Raw genomic sequence first — 24324 nt, forward strand, 5'->3', positions numbered from 1 at the left:
GTTTTTTGTATTTTTTAGTAGAGACGGGGTTTCACTGTGTTAGCCAGGATGGTCTCGATCTCCTGACCTCGTGATCCGCCCGTCTCGGCCTCCCAAAGTGCTGGTATTACAGGCTTGAGCCACCGCGCCCGGCCACTTTTGATTTTTTTTTAAAGCTACACATTTGAAGTTTGATCAGCATCTTGAGTAAATTTTCATTTTTATAAATCTGTCTTCCTTCCTGGTAGCATTCTGCCACCTAGTGGAAATTTATGTCCTCCAGCATATGTCTCAGAATTTAGCTGGAACGCAAGATGCATTTTAATAAATAAAAAATAGTTTAGAATCATTGAGGTTCGTTGGTTGACATGTAATTTTTTACAACAGTGAATGCCTTGTTCTAAACAAGAGTATAGTAGAGATAAAATTCTTAGCAAATGAGAGCTTAGTAGATGTCTTAAATTGTTACTGAGTATTAAAACCTGCTCATCTTTCTCAACAAGAAATACTCTACATTTATCTTCTTCATCAGTGAAATTTTAACCAAAGCATCCTATTTTTCCATCAGTCATTTTTTTTTTTTTTTGAGTCTAGCTCTTGTCACCCAGGCTGGAGTGCAGTGGTGCTATCTCGGCTTACTGCAACCTCCACCTCCTGGTTCTAGTGATTCTCCTGCCTCAGCCTCCCAAATAACTAGGATTACAGGCACCCGCCACCACGGCCAGCTAATTTTTTATTTTTAGTAGAGATGGGGTTTCACTATGTTGGTCAGGCTGGTCTCAAATTCCTGACCTCAGGTGATCCACCTGCCTCGACCTCCCAACGTGCTGGGACTACAGGCATGAGCCACCATGCCCTGCAAGGTACACATTTTTAGTAGGTCTTGAGGAACATTTCTGACTTGGAGTTGTACATACATTCTGCATAGTTATATTAGAATATGAAATCTGAGGTTGTTTTCAGTGTAGGCATTTATGAAAAAGAATATTGAGAATTATCTGTTTAAAGAAAGTAGTTCTGAATTACAAGATGCATTCAGTCATATAACACCTTCATAGAGTCATGTATATTTTTTAGTGTGCTTATCTTATTTCTTTATTCTGTCTTAGTTGCTGATGTATATTCAAGATGAGTGGATTAGGAGAAAACTTGGATCCACTGGCCACTGATTCACGAAAACGCAAATTGCCATGTGATGCTCCAGGACAAGGGTAGGTGACTTATTTCCTGGTGCTTTACCACACTTGTTCTCATGCCTCTGCCTTTGTTTAAGGATAACATTTTAACTTCTGGTCATTTACATTCTCTGGTTAGATTTTTTGGTGGTTTCACTTCATGGTAACTAGAGTGTTACTGATGAGATGGACATCTTTTTGATGTAATAGAAGTTTTTTTTTTTTTTTTTTTATTGCTGATTCAGATAGAAGGTAGAATATTAACAATTTGTGATACTGTAAGAATTTCTGGGCCGGGCGCGGTGGCTCAAGCCTGTAATCCCAGCACTTTGGGAGGCCGAGACGGGTGGATCACGAGGTCAGGAGATCGAGACCATCCTGGCTAACATGGTGAAACCCCGTCTCTACTAAAAAATACAAAAAAAAAAACTAGCTGGGTGTGGTGGCGGGCGCCTGTAGTCCCAGCTACTCGGGAGGCTGAGGCAGGAGAATGGCGTGAACCTGGGAGGCGGAGCTTGCAGTGAGCTGAGATCCGGCCACTGTACTCCAGCCTGGGTGACAGCGAGACTCTGTCTCAAAAAAAAAAAAATTTCTGAATGGAAGGCAGGGTAGGAGTTACGAATAGATGACCAAGGTTATGTCATGTGCGTCCATGTGAAGAGACCACCAAACAGGCTTTACGTGAGCAACAAGGCTGTTTATTTCACCTGGGTGCAGGCGGGCTGAGTCCGAAAAGCCAGCCAGCAAAGGGTAGTGGGATTATCAAAAGTCCTATAAAGTTCTTATAGGTTTTGGGATAGGCGGTGGAGTTAGGAGCAATGTTTCCTGGGCAGGGGGTGGATCTCACAAAGTACATTCTCAAGGGTGGGGAGAATTACAAAGAACCTTCTTAAGGGTGGGGGAGATTACAAAGTACATTGATCAGTTAGGGTGGGGCAGAAACAAATCCCAATGGTGGAAGGTCCTCAGTGAAGGCTATTTTCACTTCTTTTGTGGCTCTTCAGTTGCTTCAGGCCATCTGGATGTGCACGTGCAGGCTTGGGCTCAGAGGCCTGACAGTTATTATAAGTAAGAATCTTTGCTGTCTTTTAAGAATGGGTTATAAGTTGATATTTTGTCATTTGTTAGGTTGCATCCTTTTTTTACCAAGTGAAATGAGAAGCTTAAAAATTAGAAACAAAATAATGTAATATGTACAACACTACTCCATAGCTTTTAAAGTATTTGCCAAAGTCAGTGTCAATTGAAGTTTAAAGTGATAGTTGAAAAATACCAATCTATGATGAATAAAACTTCATCATCAGTAAGTAGCTACCAGTGTTTTTGTTATTATTTGTTAGTTGTTTTATTATCTCTAAGAAGTAAAGATGATTTATTCATATTTTCTAGATGAAGTAACTGAGGCTAACTCTGCCCAAGGCCACCTAGCTAACAAAGATGGAACTGGATTTAGGTTTACGTGAATATCGATTATGTTGTACTACTTCTCCAAGACAGCATTTTTGATAGTTTACATTGGCTGAGTTTAGTTTGTTTACATATGAAAATAATAGGCTGAGTGTGGTGGCTCACACCTGTAATCCCAGCACTTTGGGAGGCCAGGGCGGGTGGATCACCTGAGGTTAGGAGTTCAAGACCAGCCTGACCAACATGGTGAAACCTCATCTCTACTAAAAATGCAAAAATTAGCCAGGCATGGTGGCGCATGCCTGTAATCCCAGCTACTAGGGAGGCTGAGGCAGGAGAATCGCCTGAATCCGGGAGGCAGAGGTTGCATTGAGCTGAGATCGCACCATTGTACTCCATCTTGGGCAACAAGAGCAAAACTCTGTCTCAAAGAAAAAAACAAAAAAAAAGGTAATAGTGTTGTATAGGGGCTGATTCTGCTAACAGCTCTTTTGTGATATGTATTATGTCTCCTTTCCTCCCTTTCTACCCCTTTTCCCTTAGTCTTACCTGCGGTGGTGAAAAGCGGAGACGGGAGCAGGAAAGTAAATATATTGAAGAATTGGCTGAGCTGATATCTGCCAATCTTAGTGATATTGACAATTTCAATGTCAAGCCAGATAAATGTGCGATTTTAAAGGAAACAGTAAGACAGATACGTCAAATAAAAGAACAAGGTAATAAAAACACTCATGTCTTTTAGAACAGTAGTGGTTCCCAACTCTTTTGGCACCAGGGACTGGTTTTGTGGAAGCCAGTTTTTCCATGGACCTGGTAGAGGGGATGGTTTCAGGATGATTCAAGCGCATTACATTTGTGGTGTACTTTATTTCTATTATGATTACATTGTAACATATAATGAAATAATTATACAACTCACCATAATGTAGAAATCAGTGGGAGCCCTGAGCTTGTTTTCCTGCAGCTAGACAGGTCCATCTGGGGGTAATGGGAGAAACTGACAGATCATCAGGCATTAGAGAATCATAAGGAGCACACAACCTAGATCCCTCGCATGTGGAGTTCACATTAGGGTTTGCACACCTGTGAGAATCTAATGCTGCTTCTGAGCTGACAGGATGTGGAACTCAGGTGGTAATGTGAGCGATGGGGAGGGGCTGTTGTAAATACAGATTAAACTTTGCTCACTTGCCCACTGCTGACCTCCTGCTGTGCGGCCCCATTCCTAACAGGCCACGGACTGATATTTGTCTGTGGCCTGGAGGTCGGGGACCCCTGTTTTAGAAGGGACTTGTTGCTATATTTGCCTTTTTGCTCCTTTATTTGGGTAGAGACTACAACTGGTTTTGATCAGCTGTGCTTTTTGTTATTTATGTATTTATTTGTTTTGAGACAATGTCTCGCTTTGTCACCCGGGCTGGAGTGCAGTGGTGTGATCTCAGCTCGCTACAACCTCCACTTCCTGGATTCAAGAGATTCTCCTGCCTCAGCCTCCCAAGTAGCTAGGATTACAGGCACCCGCCACCACACCTAGCTAAGTTTTGTATTTTTAGTAGAGACAGAGTTTCACCATGTTGGCCAGGCTGGTCTCAAACTCCTGACCTCAGGTGATCCACCCGCCTCAGCCTCCCAGAGTGCTGGGATTACAGGCGTGAGCCACTGCACCGGGCCTCCAGCTATGCTCTTTAGAAATGGTTAACAGACAGTTCCCTGTCATTTGTTAGTTCCCTTTCAGGAAGCTGTGGGATAGTACATTTAGTAGTGAAACAATTTAGGTATCTTCTGGCTTCCTGGGTAACTATGAAGTTTAGTTTTGATGTTATAATATTGTAGCATCATTCTCTTATGAGGAAACGTTTTGTATGTATGTATGGGCATGTGCATGTGTATCTTTATGTCTCTTCTCGGGACTATTTCAAGATAATTTAATCTATAACTGATAAGTGTGTTATTTGTTATACCGCCTTCTGTCTTTTCAGGAAAAACTATTTCCAATGATGATGATGTTCAAAAAGCTGATGTATCTTCTACAGGGCAGGGAGTTATTGATAAAGACTCCTTAGGACCGCTTTTACTTCAGGCAAGTATAAAGATTTTAACTGTCCAGTAAGCTGTGTTGCAGTTTGATTTATTATAAAGTTATAAAAAAAGAATAAATTTTGGTTAGGAAATGAGAACAAAAAGAAAACATTTTTCTTTGAGACAATTCAGTATTCTGAATATGATGGTAAAATGCTCTTATATTTACAATATACATAATTCAGGAAGCCTTGGCCCCCTAGTAAAAATATAGTTGAAAATTAAGAAACCACACATATACAAACATAAAAATATAAAGAAGCAGGGAAGGAAAGGTAACCTGTAATTGCACAGAGATATTTGGATACAAATGGCCCTTCATATCCATGGGTTTTGCACTGCAGATTTGGAGGCTGGGGAAGAAATAAAAAATAATGTTAAAACAATAAAAAATATGGCCGGGCGCGGTGGCTCATGCCTGTAATCCTTGGGAGGCCAAGGCGGGTGGATCACGAGGTCAGGAGATTGAGACCATCCTGGCTAACATGGTGAAACCCCGTCTCTACTAAAAATACAAAAAATAGCTGGGCGTGGTGGTGGGTGCCTGTAGTCCCAGCTACTACTCAGGAGGCCGAGGCAGGAGAATGGCGTGAACCTGGGAGGTGGAGCTTGCGGTGAGCCTAGATTGTGCCACTGCACTCCGGCCTGGGTGACAGAGCAAGACTCAGTCTCAAAAAAAAAAAAAAACACTTCAGTGTGATGACTATTTATATAGCATTTACATTGTATTAGGTATTATAAGTAATCTAGAGATGATTTAAATTATATTGGAATATATGCATAGGCTATAGGCAAATTCACCATTTTATATCAGGGACTTGAACCTCCTGAGATTTTGCCGTCTTTGGGAGGTCTTGGAACCAATCTTACACAGATGCCAGGGGATGATGACTGTACGTTTTAGCTCAGACATTGTTGGTGAATTTTTGCATGATTAATCACATGGCACGCTTTAGTTTTATATTCTTGAGGAATTGTTAACACTTAAATATGTGCATTGTATTTGTTTAGGGGCTGAAGCCCTTCATAAAGTTAACTTGTCAACTTCTTTTTGTTTCAGGTAGTTTGTTCCAACTACTTTTAGTTGATCAGTTGTGAAATTCATCTTTGCAAATTCTCATTAAGGAATGCTATAGCAGTTTCTGTAGCTTGACTTGGCATCAAATGGAAAAAATGGGAAGAGCTAAGGATGCTTTTCTCACTTTTAAAAGCTCCTTTGAAGATATAATTCTTTAAAAATTAGGTTAGACATTAATTCAGATTTCATGCTGAATATATTTATGTACACACCCCGCCACCCCCAATTCTTTTTTTTTCCCCCAATAAGGCCTGTAGTAATGGTGCTAATGTTAGTAGTAATGGTGGCTTATAGTTGTTTGGAGTAATTAAGTCAGCAGTAGTTTTTACACATTTTGCTTATTACTATGGCTGCTGTTTGCTGATACTACTGTAACAAAATACCACAGACTTGGTAGGTTAAACCAAATAAATTTATTTCTTACAGTGTTGGAGGCTGAAAGTCCAGGATCAAGGTGTCGGCAGGATTGGATTCTCCATTTCTTGTCACTGTGTTCTCCCATGGCCTTTTCTCTGCATGCACATTCCTGTTGTCTTTCTGTCCCCTTATAGGATACCGGTCATATTGGATTAGGGTCCCCACCCATATAACCTCATTTATCTTTAATTACCTCCTTGAAGGTCTTGTTTCCAAATACAGTTATGTTGATGGTTAGAGTTTCAATTTAAGACTTAGAGGGAGGAGGATACAATTCAGTCAATAACAGCCTGTATTAACATATCCTATTTTAGGCATTAGATGGTTTCCTATTTGTGGTGAATCGAGACGGAAACATTGTATTTGTGTCAGAAAATGTCACACAATACCTGCAATATAAGCAAGAGGACCTGGTTAACACAAGTGTTTACAATATCTTACATGAAGAAGACAGAAAGGATTTTCTTAAAAATTTACCAAAATCTACAGGTAGGCTTTTAATGTGTCTTTTCTAAATAGGGTAAATTTTTTTTCTTGACCATTTCTTAGATAATTGAATGTATCTTTTAGGAAGTCAAGCGATCAAATGAGGGTAGACAAGGCATGTGATTTAATAGCAAAATTTTGACATATGGTGTCAGTGAATTAAAAATTTGGTATACATTTTAAGAGGCATAAAGTTACAAAATATGCAGTGAGATTTCTGTTAAAGTTGAAATTATTCACATGTTTTGTATGTTGCCAGCCTGAAATGTTAGTATAGATATAACTATGGAAAACATGCATAATGAGAAAATGCAGCTTGAATTCTTGATGATGGTCATAGAATGAGTTACAAGCTTTTTAAAATGTCATTTCAATTTGTTTTCCAAAGTTAATGGAGTTTCCTGGACAAATGAGACCCAGAGACAAAAAAGCCATACATTTAATTGCCGTATGTTGATGAAAACACCACATGATATTCTGGAAGACATAAACGCCAGTCCTGAAATGCGCCAGAGATATGAAACAATGCAGTGCTTTGCCCTGTCTCAGCCACGAGCTATGATGGAGGAAGGGGAAGGTAAGAGCTATCATATGTTTGTGATGTTCATGAAACAAATAGTATCCGTACTTGGAGTTTTGAAACTTCTATTGTAACTCTTTTTACTGAATTCCATGTCCTTGCTTGCCTATTGAACATACATATCCAAAAGTTAAGTATAATCCTTAGCAGGGTGAATTTTTTATTACAGATTTGCAATCTTGTATGATCTGTGTGGCACGCCGCATTACTACAGGAGAAAGAGCATTTCCATCAAACCCTGAGAGCTTTATTACCAGACATGATCTTTCAGGTAAAAACTCGTTCTCTCTCTCTTTGTATGTGTGTATACGTACATTTTTATTTTGGAAATTTTTGTAAATGTTACTATTTTTAATCTGTACTATCATAAAAATGTATACCTACTACAATGAGTGCTTTATATGTATCATTTTTCATGTTTCTTATGCAACCCTAAAAGAATTTCACTAAAATTCTTGGCATTTTGAGTTGGGTATGTTTGGCACTTTAAATCCCCCAAATAAATTAAAAAAACAAATTTAGGGGCACCTGGTTTTCTCTCCAAATGCATTTTGCGTCAGAATTTAGTGTTTCTTTACTCTAACTTCAAGCCTATTTGTCATAAAGAAACATGTTTAAAAAAAAATTACAGGTAATTTAATGAGAATTATTGGGAGTAGTTCCTTTTTTTTTTTTTTTTTTGAGATGGAGTCTTGCTCTGTCACCAAGGCTGGAGTGCAATAGTGTGATCTTGGTTCACTGCAACCTCCACTTCTTGGGTTCAAGTAATTTTCCTGCCACAGCCTCCCAAACAGTTGGGACTACAGGCACATGCCACCATGCCCGGCTAATTTTAGTATTTTTTAGTAGGGATGGGGTTTCACCATATTGTCCAGACTGGTCTCGAACTCTTGACCTCAAGTGATTCGCCTGCCTCTGCCTCCCAAAGTGCTGGGATTACAGTTGTGAGCCACTGTGCCTGGCTGGGAGTCATTCTTGATGTCAACCTGAGTTTCAGTCTTGGTCTGCCTTTTTTAATCATGGAAATTGTGGTTGGTAAGATGCATTAATGAAATTAAACACTGTGGCAATATTATTTTTATTTACCTTCAGGGTTACTCTTATGGTAACCTAAGTGTAAATGAGGATGCCAAGGGTTTGTCATATATGCCCCATCTCAGAGATAAAGAAATAGAGGCTTGGTAACAGAGTTTGGGTTATTGTCCAAGATCATGGCTAATAAGAAAATTTATAGCTCTGTCTGCCTGACTTAGCCTGTATTCTTTGCTTTGTGTAATGCTAATTTTATAATGTGGACCTTTACCAAGTGATATAAAACTGGAGTAGGTATACATAAACATAAAACATACCTATCGCTATTACATATGTATGTGTATGTTTGTAATATGCATATATAATATACATAATATAGAATATTTTTAAAGAAATTTTGCTGTTTTTGCAGTCATTCAGCCATTTATGCCATACTCAGTAACCTATCTTCAGGCTTTTTGAGATTAATTTTCACAATTAAAAAGAAGTAGCAAAGAATTATTTTGACAATTCAAAGTACAATCTATTTATGCTGATGGATATTACTTTTTTTATCTTTTTGAGACAGAGTCTTGCTTTGTCATGCCCAGTCTGGAGTGCAGTGGTATGATCTTGACTCACTGCAACCTCTGCCTCCTGGGTTCAAGCGATTCTCCTGCCTCAGCCTCCCGAGTAGGTGAAATTACAGGTGCCTGCCACCATGCCCGGCTAATTTTTTCTATTTTTAGTAGAGACAGGGTTTCACCATGTTGGTCAGGCTGGTCTCGAACTCCTGACCTCAGGTGATCCGCCTGCCTCGGCCTCCCAAAGTGCTGGGATTACAGCATAAGCCACCATGCCCGGCCGTATATTACTTTATATTTGAACATTTTCTCTGTATTAACTCACCTCAGATAAACTTAGTGACAGCAATTTTTATATATTATTTTATGCTTTTAGAGTGGGTCTTTCTCTGCACGTCTTATGGTTTGGCAGTGTTAATTTTCTACTTGAATAGCCATGTTTTACATTTGTTACTGAAAATACTAAATAAAACATCTTTAAGCAGTTTAGCATCTTTGAAAATTATCTCATCAGTATATAAAAGCAATACATGTTTATTACAAAAGTTAGAAATTACCAAGCATGAAAGAAAACAGGACATGATGAAGAAAAATATTACCAAGCAAGAAAGATCAAATGCTTTGTGTGATTAACATCATTTAAAACTGAGATCCTACTTACCGTAGTTACAGTTAATGCCTTCCAGTGGGTATCTCTTATATTATAGGAGGCTTACTGCACTCAACACAATACATGTAATACATGTTTTGACCTCAGGACATATTTTATCTTCTGTCCCTGATGTGTTTCATATAATAAACTTTTTATGAACATCTATTTTGTATTTGTCATGTGGCCCAGGGCTAAACTCAGGGGAGGTGGTTGAGGACAAATCTCTATTTTGGGCACAAGTGCACAGGTATTTACTTTTTCCCTACTCCCCCCCATTACTAATAAGATTTTTGGTCACCATTAAAATTCTGAATTTTAAACTGATTATTGGACTGGTGGTTTATCAATATTAGTGCCTTTTAAATATCCAGTAGTTTTTGCAGAATTACCTTTCACTATGAAGCCCCATAAGTTTTCCCAAACCAAACTTGGTTTTCTTCCGTGTTTTTACTTTTCTAATGAATATGTCATAGAAAGGATAAATACATGGGCAAGACTTTTTTTTTTTTTTTTGAGATGGAGTCTTGCTCTGTTGCCCAGGCTGGAGTGCAGTGGTGCGATCTCGGCTCACTGCAACCTCTGCCTCCTGGGTTCAAACTTTTCTCCTGCCTCAGCCTAGCAAGTAGTTGGGACTACAGGTACGTGCCACCACACTTGGCTAATTTTTTGTATTTTTAGTAGAGATGGGATTTCACCATGTTAGCCAGGATGGTCTCGAGCTCCTGACCTCGTGATCCGCCTACCTCGGCCTCCCAAAGTATTGGGATTACAGACTCACGTGAGTCACTGCGCCTGGCCTGGGCAAGCCTTTTCTATGTCTTTCCTGATTTGTGTGGAATCAGTTTATTGCCCACTTCTTTCAAGCTATTTGTACCTCTTGGGTCACGACTTCCATCATCACTGGGATTTGGCATATCTGTTGGTGCTGAGCATAAGAGATTGCCTAGATCTGATTATTGCATTTATTTGTAAAACCTACACAAAACAGACAAAACAGATAACTATTGGCAATCTTGACATCAGCAGGAGTTTCATATGAAGTCTGCCATGTTTAACCATGGAGCATATTTTGTCACAGAAAAGATTACTGAGGATGTCCAGGTCAAAAACTGTGTGACCAGTTATTATGGCTTGGATCATTCTGTCTGCATTCAAAGATATAGAAAAGGCCTAGAAGCTGATCCAAGACCAGCCATGGAAGCTAGTCACATCGTTTTTGACCTGTATATCCTCAGTAATTAGTCTGAATTTTCTAAGGGCACTTTCGTCATTCTGCAGATCAGCAAGGTTCATTTCAAAAACACAGTTCTTTAGGCCGTCAGATGCAGTGTTGGTACCTTGAGCCCTTTTGACTAGTTTGTTACCAATTAAACATAGCTAGTGCTTTCACATCATACCAGTCTTTTTTAGAAAATGGATTAACCACTTTCTTCTTTGCTCCCTTTCTGCGACTTTTTGTAAGGCACTTGCTTTTGCCAGCCACCCTAGTGCTGCTTAGAGTGAAAAGGCCTAGACATTTTTTAAGGACCATCTGTTGTCATGAAACCTTCTTTAATTCCATGGTATTTTTGAGTATGTATATTTGGTGTCTTCACTGTATTTGATATTAAGCAAAAGTTGTCAGAAGCTTCCAGCATTGTAGAAATGAGTATTTGGTTAACTCTCCAAGTTTAGGTATTAAGTGTACAAAAATGCAGTCATCTCTCAGATGCAAAGAATTGTCCCTGCTGGCTCTTTAAGCAGGTGTTTTCTCTTGCTTCATAGTTGTAGGGACAGAATCTGTTTGGACAAACAGCTTTCCTCATAGATGTTATTTTTTTCCTTTACACGAAAATGAACTTAAGGTTATCTGGACATGTTATAGTCAGTACGTTCAGAAAGTAAAAGGAGTTTGTGTGATATACTCATAAATTCTGTACAGCATTTGGGAAAGCACTGTTTTTCTGTATTCTCACATCACTTCTGACCCCAGATGTATTTTTTCTCCACTAAACCAGTGCTCTGTCTGACATAAGCTGGGTGCCCTACAAGTTTAGTTTGGACAGTTTCTACCTGGGTTTAGCATTAGATCTTATAAGTTTAAGGGTTCAGTCCCACAAGACTGCCTGTACTTCACCTCAGATGCCAGTTGCAAGTCCTGGCCTTCTGTACTTCTGACTGACTGGCTATAAATTGGGCCTCTGATCCTCTCCTTAGGTTTGATGATTTGCTAGAATGGCCCAAGAAATCCGGAAATGCTTTACTCAGGTTTACTGCTTTCTTATGAAGGATACAACTCAGGAATAGCTCAATGGGAGAAATATATAGGACAAGGTATTAGGGGGTGGGGATGAGGTTTGGAAGTTCTGTGCCCTCTCTGGGCTTATAGCCTTCCCAGCACCTTAATGTGTTCATCCTTTGGAAGCTCATCAAATCACTTGTTCAAGAGTTTTTTTTGTTTTTGTTTTTTTAATTGGAGACAGAGTCTTGCTCTGTCGCCTAGGCTGGAGTACAGTGGCACTTTCTTGGCTCACTGTAACCTCTGCCTCCTGGGTTCAAGCCATTCTCCTGCCTCTGCCTCCCAAGTAGCTGGGATTACAGGTACGCGCCACCACACCCAGCTAAGTTTTGTATTATTAGTAAAGACGGGGTTTCACCATGTTGACTAGGCTGGTCTCGAACTCTTGACCTTGTGATCTGTCTACCTCGGCCTCCCAAAGTGCTGGGATTACAGACATGAGCCACTGTTCCTGGCCCAAGAGTTTTTTTTTTGAGACAGAGTCTCATTCTGTCACCAGGCTGGAGTGCAGTGGCGTGATCTCGGCTCACTGCAACCTCCACCTCCCAGGTTCAAGCGATTCTCCTGCCTCACCCTCCCTAGTAGCTGAGACTACAGGCACGTGCCACCACGCCCAGCTAATTTTTGTATTTTTAATAGAGACAGGGTTTCACCATGTTGGCCAGGATGGTCTCAATATTTTGACCTCGTGATCCACCTGCCTTGGCCTCCCAAAGTGCTGGGATTACAGGTGTGCGGCATCGTGCTCTGCCAAGAGTTTTTTTTATAGAATTTAATCACCAGGCTCTCCATCCTCCCTCATCCCCCATTCCTGGAGGTTAGTAGGTGGAACTACTAACAGAAAGTTCCGATCCTTTAATTACTTGGTTTTTCTGATACCAGCTCCATTTTGAGGTGATCTAGAGACCCCAACCTAAGTCACCTCATTAGCATAAATTGAGGTGTGTTCCAAAGGAGCTCTTTATGAATAACTTGAAAATACTTTTATTACTCAGGAAATTCTGAGGATTTTAGATAGAAGCTCTGTGCTAGAAATCTGACAAAGGCCAAATGTATTATTATACTCCTTAGCAGAACTTGTAGGGAGAATCCTGTGGTGCTGTGTCTTAAGGAGAAAAGCTCTGGATGTAGTAGAAATTTGGATCAGAGAAGGTGGAGCAAAGATTTAATATCTTTTATTTTATTCTCCAGTGCTAAGCCATGTGTAGGCAGCCGGTAAATACTTGTGGGCTGGATATAACTCTTTTTCCTTTTTCTGTTTAATAGGAAAGGTTGTCAATATAGATACAAATTCACTAAGATCCTCCATGAGGCCTGGCTTTGAAGATATAATCCGAAGGTGTATTCAGAGATTTTTTAGTCTAAATGATGGGCAGTCATGGTCCCAGAAACGTCACTATCAAGAAGGTAAAGAATTTTGGGGTTGATTCTTTTTATCATTTTATTCTTTAGAGACAGGGCCTTGCTATCTTGCCCAGGCTGGACTCAAACTGCTGGATTTAAGTGATCCTTCTGCCTCAGCTTCTGAGTAGCCGAGACTGCAGGTGCACACCACCATACCTGGTTTTGGGGTTGATTCTTGATCTTGTTTGTCATTATGTTTGGTGTACACATGGCTGTAGTTGCTGCTGTTTTGTTGGTGAGGGGTAGGAAAATGATTACTGGCCGGGCGCGGTGGCTCAAGCCTGTAATCCCAGCACTTTGGGAGGCCGAGATGGGCGGATCACGAGGTCAGGAGATCGAGACCATCCTGGCTAACATGGTGAAACCCCGTCTCTACTAAAAATACAAAAAAAAACTAGCCGGGCGAGGTGGCGGGCGCCTGTAGTCCCAGCTACTCGGGAGGCTGAGGCAGGAGAATGGCGGGAACCCGGGAGGCGGAGCTTGCAGTGAGTTGAGATCTGGCCACTGCACTCCAGCCTGGGTGACAGAGAGAGACTCCATCTCAAAAAAAAAAAAAAAAAAAAAGGAAAATGATTACTGAGTGTTCTTACTTCACCCTGTTGATAATTTTGATGCAGATCCAGTCTTTCCTTGGATTTTTAGAAATGTTGTACTTGAAGTATATTTCCTCCCTATCCCCTCCTATATATATTTGTTTTGCTGACTGTAGTTACCAATGATGGGATATTTTCCCCAACAGCTTATCTTAATGGCCATGCAGAAACCCCAGTATATCGATTCTCGTTGGCTGATGGAACTATAGTGACTGCACAGACAAAAAGCAAACTCTTCCGAAATCCTGTAACAAATGATCGACATGGCTTTGTCTCAACCCACTTTCTTCAGAGGTAATGATAGATTACTGTGTATTCTAATACGAAATGCAGCAGTGTTCTCAAAATGCTTTATTATTAAAGTAAAAAAGGAAGGGACAAAATGAGACAAAACTTAGGAAGGTTATTGGGTTTGATGAAATGAGTTTAGATTCCTGGATTATGATTTGTTTAAGGTTGTATTTTTATGTGAAAGTGATTATTTATTAAATACAGGAAAGCTAGGGGATGGGAAGGCTAATGGGTGGATAAAAGAGCATATAAAATCTGATTACATGTCTTACCATTCATTTCTGATGATGTGTTTTGCTTTGGGGACTGCATTTAAAATTTGAGGTTATACTTTAAGAATAAAGGTAGTTACTGTCGGTGTTGGTAGTGGCAAATAAGCAATGCATGAAGGGGAGGATATTCACCCACTAATTATCTTGAATAATTTGCAGATACCTCCAGGTGAAGCCCTAGATAATGTGGCAACTCTAATAAAGCCCACCTGAAACTCCAGTTAACATAGCTGTTGGTCTTTCATAATACTACAGTGGTCTTAGTCATATAGATTCTGTGGCTTACTGAAAAGTATGTTATTAGGTAAATAATTGATCGATTGACTGGAATTGTCACTAGGTACTGGAATGTTGCCTAAAAGGTTAAGTTCCTGGGTAGTTAATTCATCCCATTTTTTAAATTCCCTCTCCCTGCCTGCCTTTCTTTTTCTTCTTCTTTCTTCTTTCTTCTTTCTTCTTCCTTCTTCCTTCTTCCTTCTTCCTTCTTCTTCTTCTTCTTCTTCCTTCTTCCTTCTTCCTTCTTCCTTCTTCCTCCTCCTCCTCCTCCTCCTCCTCCTTCTTCTTCTTCTTCTCTTTCTTCTTTCTTCTCTTTTTTTATTTTTTTTATTTTTTTTATTAAACAGAGACAGGGTCTTGATCTTTCGCCCAGGCTGTAGTGCAGTAGTGCCATCACAGCTCACTGCAACCTCGAACTCCTGGGCTCAGGCCATCCTCCCACTGCAGCCTCTTGAGTAGCTAGGACTACAGCTGTGTGTCACTACGCCTGGCCAATTTTTAAATTTTTAGTAGTGACATGATCTTGCTGTGTTGCCCAGGCTGGTTTCAAACTCCTGAGCTCAAGTGATCCTCCTGCCTCAACTTCCCAAAATGCTGGGAATATAGGTGTGAGCCACTGTAGCTGGCCGGTGTTCTAAAATTTCATTTTATTTTAAATCTGATTAAAGGCTTTCATGCATGCTTATAATTTTTTAGTAAAAGTTTGATGTTTGTTTTGCAGAGAACAGAATGGATATAGACCAAACCCAAATCCTGTTGGACAAGGGATTAGACCACCTATGGCTGGATGCAACAGTTCAGTAGGCAGCATGAGTATGTCACCAAACCAAGGCTTACAGATGCCAAGCAGCAGGGCCTATGGCTTGGCAGACCCTAGCACCACAGGGCAGATGAGTGGAGCTAGGTATGGGGGTTCCAGTAACATAGCCTCATTGACCCCTGGGCCAGGCATGCAATCACCATCTTCCTACCAGAACAACAACTATGGGCTCAGCATGAGTAGCCCCCCACATGGAAGTCCTGGTCTTGCCCCAAACCAGCAGAATATCCTGATTTCTCCTCGTAATCGTGGGAGTCCAAAGATAGCCTCACATCAGTTTTCTCCTGTTGCAGGTATTTATGTTGACATTTCTTCTGTTTTTTTTTTTTCTTTTTAAGTAATTCTTCTTTCTATACTACTGTAATTCTTGTAAAGTTAATCTATTTTATAATATAAACTTTGAGTAATTAAGTTGTATTTTGTTACAGTGACTGGTAGTCTAATTATTTTCCTAAATTTTTTTCAAATTCAGGTGTGCACTCTCCCATGGGATCTTCTGGCAATAGTGGGAACCACAGCTTTTCCAGCAGCTCTCTCAGTGCCCTGCAAGCCATCAGTGAGGGTGTAGGGACTTCTCTTTTATCTACTCTGTCATCACCAGGCCCCAAGTTGGATAACTCTCCCAATATGAATATAACCCAACCAAGTAAAGTAAGCAGTCAGGATTCCAAGAGTCCGCTGGGCTTTTATTGCGACCAAAATCCAGTGGAGAGTTCAATGTGTCAGTCAAATAGCAGAGATCACCTCAGTGACAAAGAAAGTAAGGAGAGCAGTGTTGAGGGGTCAGAGAATCAAAGGGGTCCTTTGGAAAGCAAAGGTCACAAAAAATTACTGCAGTTACTTACCTGTTCTTCTGATGACCGGGGTCATTCCTCCTTGACCAACTCCCCGCTAGATTCAAGTTGTAAAGAATCTTCTGTTAGTGTCACCAGCCCCTCTGGAGTCTCTTCCTCTACATCTGGAGGAGTATCCTCTACATCCAATATGCATGGGTCACTGTTACAAGAGAAGCACCGGATTTTGCACAAGTTGCTGCAGAATGGGAATTCACCAGCTGAAGTAGCCAAGATTACTGCAGAAGCCACTGGGAAAGACACTAGCAGTATAACTTCTTGTGGGGACGGAAATGTTGTTAAGCAGGAGCAGCTAAGTCCTAAGAAGAAGGAGAATAATGCACTTCTTAGATACCTGCTGGACAGGGATGATCCTAGTGATGCACTCTCTAAAGAACTACAGCCCCAAGTGGAAGGAGTGGATAATAAAATAAGTCAGTGCGCCAGCTCCACTATTCCTAGCTCAAGTCAAGAGAAAGACCCTAAAATTAAGACAGAGACAAGTGAAGAGGTAATTTGTTTTCTGTATATTTCAGCTCATATTTCATCATTTTTCTGTTAGAAATTTAATGTAATATACAAATTCTTCGATTTTAGGTTTATTTAAAGAAAGTTAAACCTTTAGCTGCCATTTCTTTATAATTATTTTGGGTGTCAGTAAAATTATGATGTAATTTAGAAATAACAGATGTGTATGTTTATAACTCTTTAGTAGCCACTATGAAATTTTGTCATGGAGGTGTTTATTGCTGGAATGGGCAGATTGGGTCATTAAGAGAATGGTAGAAGTAATCAGGAAAAAAAAAAAAACAAAACTTGTATTAAGCAGCATAATTTTGATTTTAAGGTAAAATCAAATTTCATGTACAAGATGACATTCTGTATAAGCATTTCCCAAACTTACAGGATATATTAATATGCACTTGAGCAAATGAAAGGCTTAAAGTTAGAATGTGGGCTTAACCTAGTGTTCACCAAATTCATTGACCGAAGTCCTTATTAGAGCATGCCTATGAACATCTCAGCTTGCCCCTTTTATTATTAATCACACTTATTTTCAGAAAGTATATGTAGATGCAGATCTGTTAGCTAATTATCAAATGCATTGCTAGTGACTAATGTTACCTGCAAAATATTCTGCAGTTTGAGAATTAAATGTCTTGTGTAAATTTAAAAAATGCCCCTTTGAAAGGACCAAATCGAGTGATTTAATCTCACAGGAGGAAGATTAGAGATGGGGGTCATAATAAATTGGCCTTTAAGGTGGGCGTTATCATTGTAGGTAATTTTTGTATTTTACTTGCTTCTATTTCATATATCGTTTTTTTCTGATGGGTATTTTTATACCTGTGTGTCTAGTAATGTACACAGGTTAATTTTTAAAACTTTATTTTCAGGGATCTGGAGACTTGGATAATCTAGATGCTATTCTTGGTGATCTGACTAGTTCTGACTTTTACAATAATTCCATATCCTCAAATGGTAGTCATCTGGGGACTAAGCAACAGGTGTTTCAAGGAACTAATTCTCTGGGTAAGAATGAACTAGGTTTTGTTTTTGCTGCCTTTGAAACTTTTCTGCATACCTGTAAACACTCTTACACTAAGACCAGGTTATAAATAGCACTTATAACTTCAGAACATGTATTCTGCCTCTGTTTTCTGTACTAATTTATATTGTGTGTGCTTTAGAAAGCTTTTTGGACATTTTCCTGTTTTTTAAAAATTACTTTAAATTTCCCACTTCTAACTAATATGCCAGTAATCATGGCACTTATAGAAAAATGTTCATCTTTGATTAGTCCAGGTGAGTAGTGTAGGTACTAGGGCATATATTTTTCTTAGCCATAGAGAATTGGATTAAAAAGCAACTCAAACTCTAGATTAAAACCTGTCCCTTGGTGTTTTAACAGAATCTTGTCACTTAATTAAGATAGTTTTCTTCTTTGGTGTTTGCTGGTTCTTATCTAGCCCCTCTCCTGTTGCTGTGTGTTTACTTCATCTATTTAACAAAGGTAGGTCAGGCGTGGTGGCTCACACCTGTGGTCCCAGCTACTCGGGAGGCTAAGGTATGAGAATTGCTTGAACCTGGGAGGCGGAGGTTGCAGTGAGCCAAGATCTCACTACTGCACTCCAGCCTGGGTGACAGAGTGATACTCTGTCACAAACAAACAAAGATATATTGTGTGTATCAACTGAAAAGGCGGCACTCACAATCATTCAGAATGGTCATTATTCATTTTCAGTAGCATTATTTCCTAAACTAGAATGGATAGATCAGTTAGAGTGGGGGGAAAAACAGGAGGTTAGAAGGGAATTTTACATTTTATTTCTTTTTGATCAGAAGGCAACTTATCTGGTTGATTGTAAAATTATAAACAGTTTACTTAAGTACAAATATGCAAGAACCTTTAGGAGCTTGGAACATTTGTGAATTTTTCAATATTAAGTGAAGCAGAATATCAGTGACCATATCAGGCTACAGAAGAGTTCTCAGTACTTCAGCTGACATGGAGAATTGTTGTTTCTACTTTATTTGGAATATGAGACCTTTTTTTGGCGGTGGGGGGAGTGCGGTAGTGGTTGGGTGAGGGCTGGTACTTACTTTGTAAAAGGAAGACAGTGTTTGTTTTTGTAAGAAAGATATTCTTGGGTGGGGCATGGTGGTATTTGTGTTTTGTACTTGATTATTTATGTATTAAATCACCAATAAATATTTTTGTATTGTGTTTTCAACAGGTTTGAAAAGTCCACAGTCTGTGCAGTCTATTCGTCCTCCATATAACCGAGCAGTGTCTCTGGATAGTCCTGTTTCTGTTGGCTCAAGTCCTCCAGTAAAAAATATTAGTGCTTTCCCCATGTTACCAAAGCAACCCATGTTGGGTGGGAATCCAAGAATGATGATGGATAGTCAGGAAAATTATGGCTCAAGTATGGGTATGTTATTTCTAATTAGTATTATGATTAATTTATTTTGGGAAAAGCATATTTAAAATACTTTAAGCCATCTAAATAATTGGGAGTAAATAATAACTTTTTGAATAACATTAGTATGTTTCTTCCATGAGTATCCTTCATTTATTTTATGTCTTGGTTATGTAAACTCTTAAAGAGTCTTTTGGTCTATGACATTTTCCAACCTATTGAATACATGAGAATAGTGGCCTATGTCTCCACAGTTGGCCAGCCCTTTTCTTACCATGACAAAGTACTGTTTTGTCAAGGCTGATGTTGTGTATAATGGCTGTACTCATATGGTATAAGAAGGATTTCATTATAATATGGAAAAGACCTAAGTATGGCTACCTGTTTTAGGTGGACCAAACAGAAATGTGACTGTGACTCAGACTCCTTCCTCAGGAGACTGGGGCTTACCAAACTCAAAGGCCAGCAGAATGGAACCTATGAATTCAAACTCCATGGGAAGACCAGGAGGAGATTATAATACTTCTTTACCCAGACCTGCACTGGGTGGCTCTATGCCCACGTTGCCTCTTCGGTCTAATAGCATACCAGGTGCGAGACCAATATTGCAGCCGCAGCAACAGCAGCAGATGCTTCAAATGAGTAAGTGTCCCCCCTCCCCTCTTCATGAAAAAAGAAAGTTAGAGGTTTCAGGATAATTTTTGCTCTTATTTGATAATTTGTGCTTTCTTTTTGCTCCCCCAGGGCCTGGTGAAATCCCCATGGGAATGGGGGCTAATCCCTATGGCCAAGCAGCAGCATCTAACCAACTGGGTTCCTGGCCCGATGGCATGTTGTCGATAGAACAAGTTCCTCATGGGACTCAAAATAGGTGGGGTGTTATTTTGTGACTCTGTAGAAAATCTCAGCATTGGGTAGTTTAGAAAAGAGTTGGAGCACAGGAGCAAACGTGAGAGAGAATGAGAATTCCTTGTAATTGAGGTACTTGGTTGCCAGCTGGGCATTTCTCATATAACTGTGTGTAAAAGTGAGGCTGAGGCAGTAAGCAGTGCGTGTGGCATTCACAGGAGAGGGAGGAGATACAACCATGTTGTCCAGCCATTAGGGCCATTCAGTGGCCAAACATCTGAGAGCCTCTCTGTGAGATGATTGTCTCTCTAGTCCCATGAGGAGGGGAAAAAAGATAAGTATGTGTTTCTAGTGGTTTTATGTTCTTCAGAGGGTTAGCCTCAGTTTTCCAGAAAATTAAACTTTTTTTTAAAACCTTTTTTCTCCCCAACCACCTGCTGCCTGTTGAGAAAATTATTTTAAGGATTGGCTAATTGTTTTCTAAAATTATTTTAAACATTTCAGTGATGATAGTGAAAGAACTATATAGCATCTTTAAAATTTTTCATAAAATAAAGATTGTAGGCCAGGCGTGGTGGCTCACGCCTGTAACCCCAGCACTTTAGGAGGCCAAGGCAGGCGGATCACGAGGTCAGGAGATTGAGACCATCCTGGTTAACACGGTGAACCCTCATCTCTACTAAAAATACAAAAAATTAGCCGGGCGTGGTGGCGGGTGCCTGTAGTTTCAGCTACTTGGGGAGCTGAGATCATGCCACTGCACTCCAGCCTGGGAGACAGAGCAAGACTGTCTCCAGGCCGGGCATGGTGGCTCAAGCCTGTAATCCCAGCACTTTGGGAGGCCGAGATGGGCGGATTACGAGGTCAGGAGATGGAGACCATCCTGGCTAACACAGTGAAACCCCGTCTCTACTAAAAAAAAATACAAAAAACTAGCCGGGCGAGGTGGCGAGCTACTCAGGAGGCTGAGGCAGGAGAATGGTGTGAACCCGGGAGGCGGAGCTTGCAGTGAGCTGAGATCCGGCCACTGCACTCCAGCCTAGGCGACAGAGTGAGACTCCGTCTCAAAAAAAAGACTCTGTCTCCCAAAAAATAAAAATAAAAAAAAAAATTGTAGATTGTATTTCATTTTTATTTTTCATTGATATTTTATTTTTATTTAGCTTAGTAACTTATTTACTAAGTGGCATGCAAGAGGCCACTGTCAATGTCAGTTCTAACGGGAATTCTACAGTAAGTTAAGCAAGGAAACTAAAATGAACTGATCTATTGAGCAGACAGTGATGTAACTATATGAATTTATTTGAATGCTTCTCTACTCAGTAGAGAGCAAATAGTTTCAAGTTAACAGAACTTTTCTGAGGCAGGATAAATGTTTAACTTCATGCCCCTGTATGTGTTGGAGAACTAAGGCAACTTGCTGTGGGTATATGGGGTTTGTGTTACACTTGCCAATATGAGCTCTGGGCCAAGTGTGACAAAGTGATTTTGGCATTTCTACAGACTCATATCAGTGATAGCTCAACATTTCTACCCTTTCTTTTATTCTTTTGATTTTGCTAATTCTCAAGTATTATAATTACTACTTCCTTCATTGTTTTCGTGAGGAGTATCTTGTCCCATCCTTCCCTACCTTCCCCTGGCCCCCATTTCTGCTATACCCCAGATGCCTAGGGTTTGGCAATTACATTTTGGTGGTGGGAGTGGGGGTTTAAGCTATATATGGTGGTCTAAAGTGGCCTGGTGAAATTTCTAAATTGTGGGCCTTAAATTAATGCCATTCACTCCTTTTTACCACTTGGTTTATTTTTTGTGTTTGTAGTATTTGAGTTACTGTTCATTAAAAATATTGTGCATGGTTGCTGTGATCTGTTACTCTTAGAAACAAAAAAGCACCATTGAAACTGATTGTAAGCCTTTTTCTAGGCCCCTTCTTAGGAATTCCCTGGATGATCTTGTCGGGCCACCTTCCAACCTGGAAGGCCAGAGTGACGAAAGAGCATTATTGGACCAGCTGCACACTCTTCTCAGCAACACAGATGCCACAGGCCTGGAAGAAATTGACAGAGCTTTGGGAATCCCTGAACTTGTCAATCAGGTAGGTTGCATTAACATGGAAGTAGGAGAGTGTGTATTTGTGTGTGTGTGCACGCATGCGTGTGTGTGTACAAATTCATGAAGCCATAAACAAGAATACCTGTGTGTGTCTTTCCTAGTACTTGTGTTATATTACTACATTCGTGGATACCAGCATTAAATTTGGAAAATATACTTTTTTGGTCTCAATTCATATGTTAAAATAGAAAATATACTTATGATTGTGATATTACGTTCAACAACCCACTATTTTTGGCAGTTGTAGAAATGATTTAGTGAAACTACTGTTCTTAAAAGTGTGACCTTTTATTCATGTTAAAAGTTCTCATTTTTATAACTATCTTTCTCTACTACTTAGCCAAGCCATGTGTATTCTCATGAGGCAAGCTTTTTTTTTTGTTTAAACAATACTTGTTTACAATGGCCAATCTGAACATCCTAACATCATCATCTCCTGTTCCTGTTTACATACCCAGCCTTATGAAAACATGCCATTCACAAATCTGTATTTCTGAAAGACACATTCTGTAGTGACTGTTTTTTTTTTTTTGAGTCGGAGTCTCGCTCTGTCACCCAGGCTGGAGTACAGTGGCGCAATTTCAGCTCACTGCAACCTTCACTTCCAGGGTTCAAGTGATTCTCCTGCTTTAGCTTCACGAGTAGCTGCAATTACAAGCACCCGCCACCACGCCCGGGTAATTTCTTTTGTATTTTTAGTAGAGACGGGGTTTTGCCGTGTTGGCCAGGCTGTTCTCAAACTCCTGACCTCAAGTGATCCACCTGCCTTGGCCTCCCAAAGTGCTGGGATTACAGGTGTGAGCCACCGTGCCCGGCCATGACTGTTTTTATTTAAAGGCTATGGAGGGGCCACTCTATAGGTTTGTGCATTCAACAGTAAGCAGGAAAGATCATCAGGGGCTATCAATCCTTGTTGGGGAAATAGATATGTACATATGGAAGTATATTGCCATGCGGCAAATGCTGTCACAGTACAGATGGGAAATGCTGAGCAGTTCTTGTGTACACCTTCGGGGATACCAGTGACACAGAACCTGGATTTTTTTTTGCACTTTCTTTAGAGCGTTTGACTTCTGTTGCTTTCATAGATGTTCTTCACTGTTCTTTTATGCGTTGTGTTTAAGGGACAGGCATTAGAGCCCAAACAGGATGCTTTCCAAGGCCAAGAAGCAGCAGTAATGATGGATCAGAAGGCAGGATTATATGGACAGACGTACCCAGCACAAGGGCCTCCAATGCAAGGAGGCTTTCATCTTCAGGGACAATCACCATCTTTTAACTCTATGATGAATCAGATGAACCAGCAAGGCAATTTTCCTCTCCAAGGAATGCACCCGCGAGCCAACATCATGAGACCCCGGACAAACACCCCCAAGCAACTTAGAATGCAGCTTCAGCAGAGGCTGCAGGGCCAGCAGGTAACCGGTCATGTGTTCTTCCCTCTGGCTTCTCCGTCTGTTGTTTTCAGACTGTGTTTCTCAGTGTTCGTACTATTGTGCACTCCATCCCTGTCAACTAAAGAAATTCTTTTTGTTTTACTTCTGTGTAAGGTTTTGTTTGTACAAATGACTCCTTGTTAAGGAGTAGTTGTGTTGGAATTCGATACTTTCTATGAGAGTATTCCATTTTACAAATTAAAAAGTAAAAAAATGTCAGGAAGGATTGCTCTTGGGAAAGAAAAATATTACTTGATGACTTTGTAGTCTTAAAGGTAGATAAGTTTTTTTTGAAAAAATCCTTACTACTAATAACCAAATACTTAAACCATCTTGATTTCAGCATTTTAAATGGAACCTCTTCTTTCTAGAGCTTTTAATATTCTAAAATATGACTTCTTACCCTATTGTTTTCTTAGTCCCCAAAGAATGTTTTAAAATTTGTTTTTATAAATTGTTTATGTCTTGAGCATATTGAGTTATTAAATGTGGTGGAACCAAACCATATAAGTAGATGAATGCCTGAGTTTTTTTTTGTTTTTTTTTTTTTTTTTGAGGTGGAATCTTGCTCTGTCGCCCAGGCTGACGTGCAGTGGCATGATCTTGGCTCACTGCAACCTCCACTTTCTGGGTTCAGGTGATTCTTGTGCCTCAGCCTCCTGAGTAGCTGGGGAGCCACTCAAGTCTGGCTAGTTTTTGTATTTTTAGTAGAGACAGGGTTTCACCATGTTGACCAGGCCCATCTCCTGACCTCAGGTGATCCTCCTGCCTTGGCCTCCCAAAGT

General features: G+C 40.1%; 1 protein-coding gene across 5 annotated transcripts in view; it reads left to right on the forward strand.

The window, feature by feature from the left end:
* Nucleotides 1–24324, forward strand: part of NCOA3 (nuclear receptor coactivator 3) — a 157654-nt gene that overhangs the window by 124846 nt on the left and 8484 nt on the right. For 4 of the 5 annotated variants that reach the window (XM_033186662.1, XM_033186665.1, XM_033186663.1 and 1 more), the window contains 16 exons: nucleotides 1089–1190; nucleotides 3105–3277; nucleotides 4541–4641; nucleotides 6450–6624; nucleotides 7010–7198; nucleotides 7371–7472; nucleotides 12993–13133; nucleotides 13870–14017; nucleotides 15284–15675; nucleotides 15855–16726; nucleotides 17613–17748; nucleotides 18954–19151; nucleotides 19530–19781; nucleotides 19884–20010; nucleotides 21915–22086; nucleotides 23228–23521. In XM_033186662.1, coding sequence (XP_033042553.1) covers nucleotides 1108–1190; nucleotides 3105–3277; nucleotides 4541–4641; nucleotides 6450–6624; nucleotides 7010–7198; nucleotides 7371–7472; nucleotides 12993–13133; nucleotides 13870–14017; nucleotides 15284–15675; nucleotides 15855–16726; nucleotides 17613–17748; nucleotides 18954–19151; nucleotides 19530–19781; nucleotides 19884–20010; nucleotides 21915–22086; nucleotides 23228–23521 — 3555 coding nt within the window. In that variant the 5' untranslated portion in view covers nucleotides 1089–1107. The remainder of the gene's footprint in view (nucleotides 1–1088; nucleotides 1191–3104; nucleotides 3278–4540; nucleotides 4642–6449; nucleotides 6625–7009; nucleotides 7199–7370; nucleotides 7473–12992; nucleotides 13134–13869; nucleotides 14018–15283; nucleotides 15676–15854; nucleotides 16727–17612; nucleotides 17749–18953; nucleotides 19152–19529; nucleotides 19782–19883; nucleotides 20011–21914; nucleotides 22087–23227; nucleotides 23522–24324) is intronic. The other variant, XM_033186666.1, reaches the window with a different exon arrangement.

This window comes from Trachypithecus francoisi, unplaced genomic scaffold (assembly GCF_009764315.1).
Source record: "Trachypithecus francoisi isolate TF-2019V2 unplaced genomic scaffold, Tfra_2.0 Lachesis_group21, whole genome shotgun sequence".
Classification (NCBI taxonomy): domain Eukaryota; kingdom Metazoa; phylum Chordata; class Mammalia; order Primates; family Cercopithecidae; genus Trachypithecus; species Trachypithecus francoisi.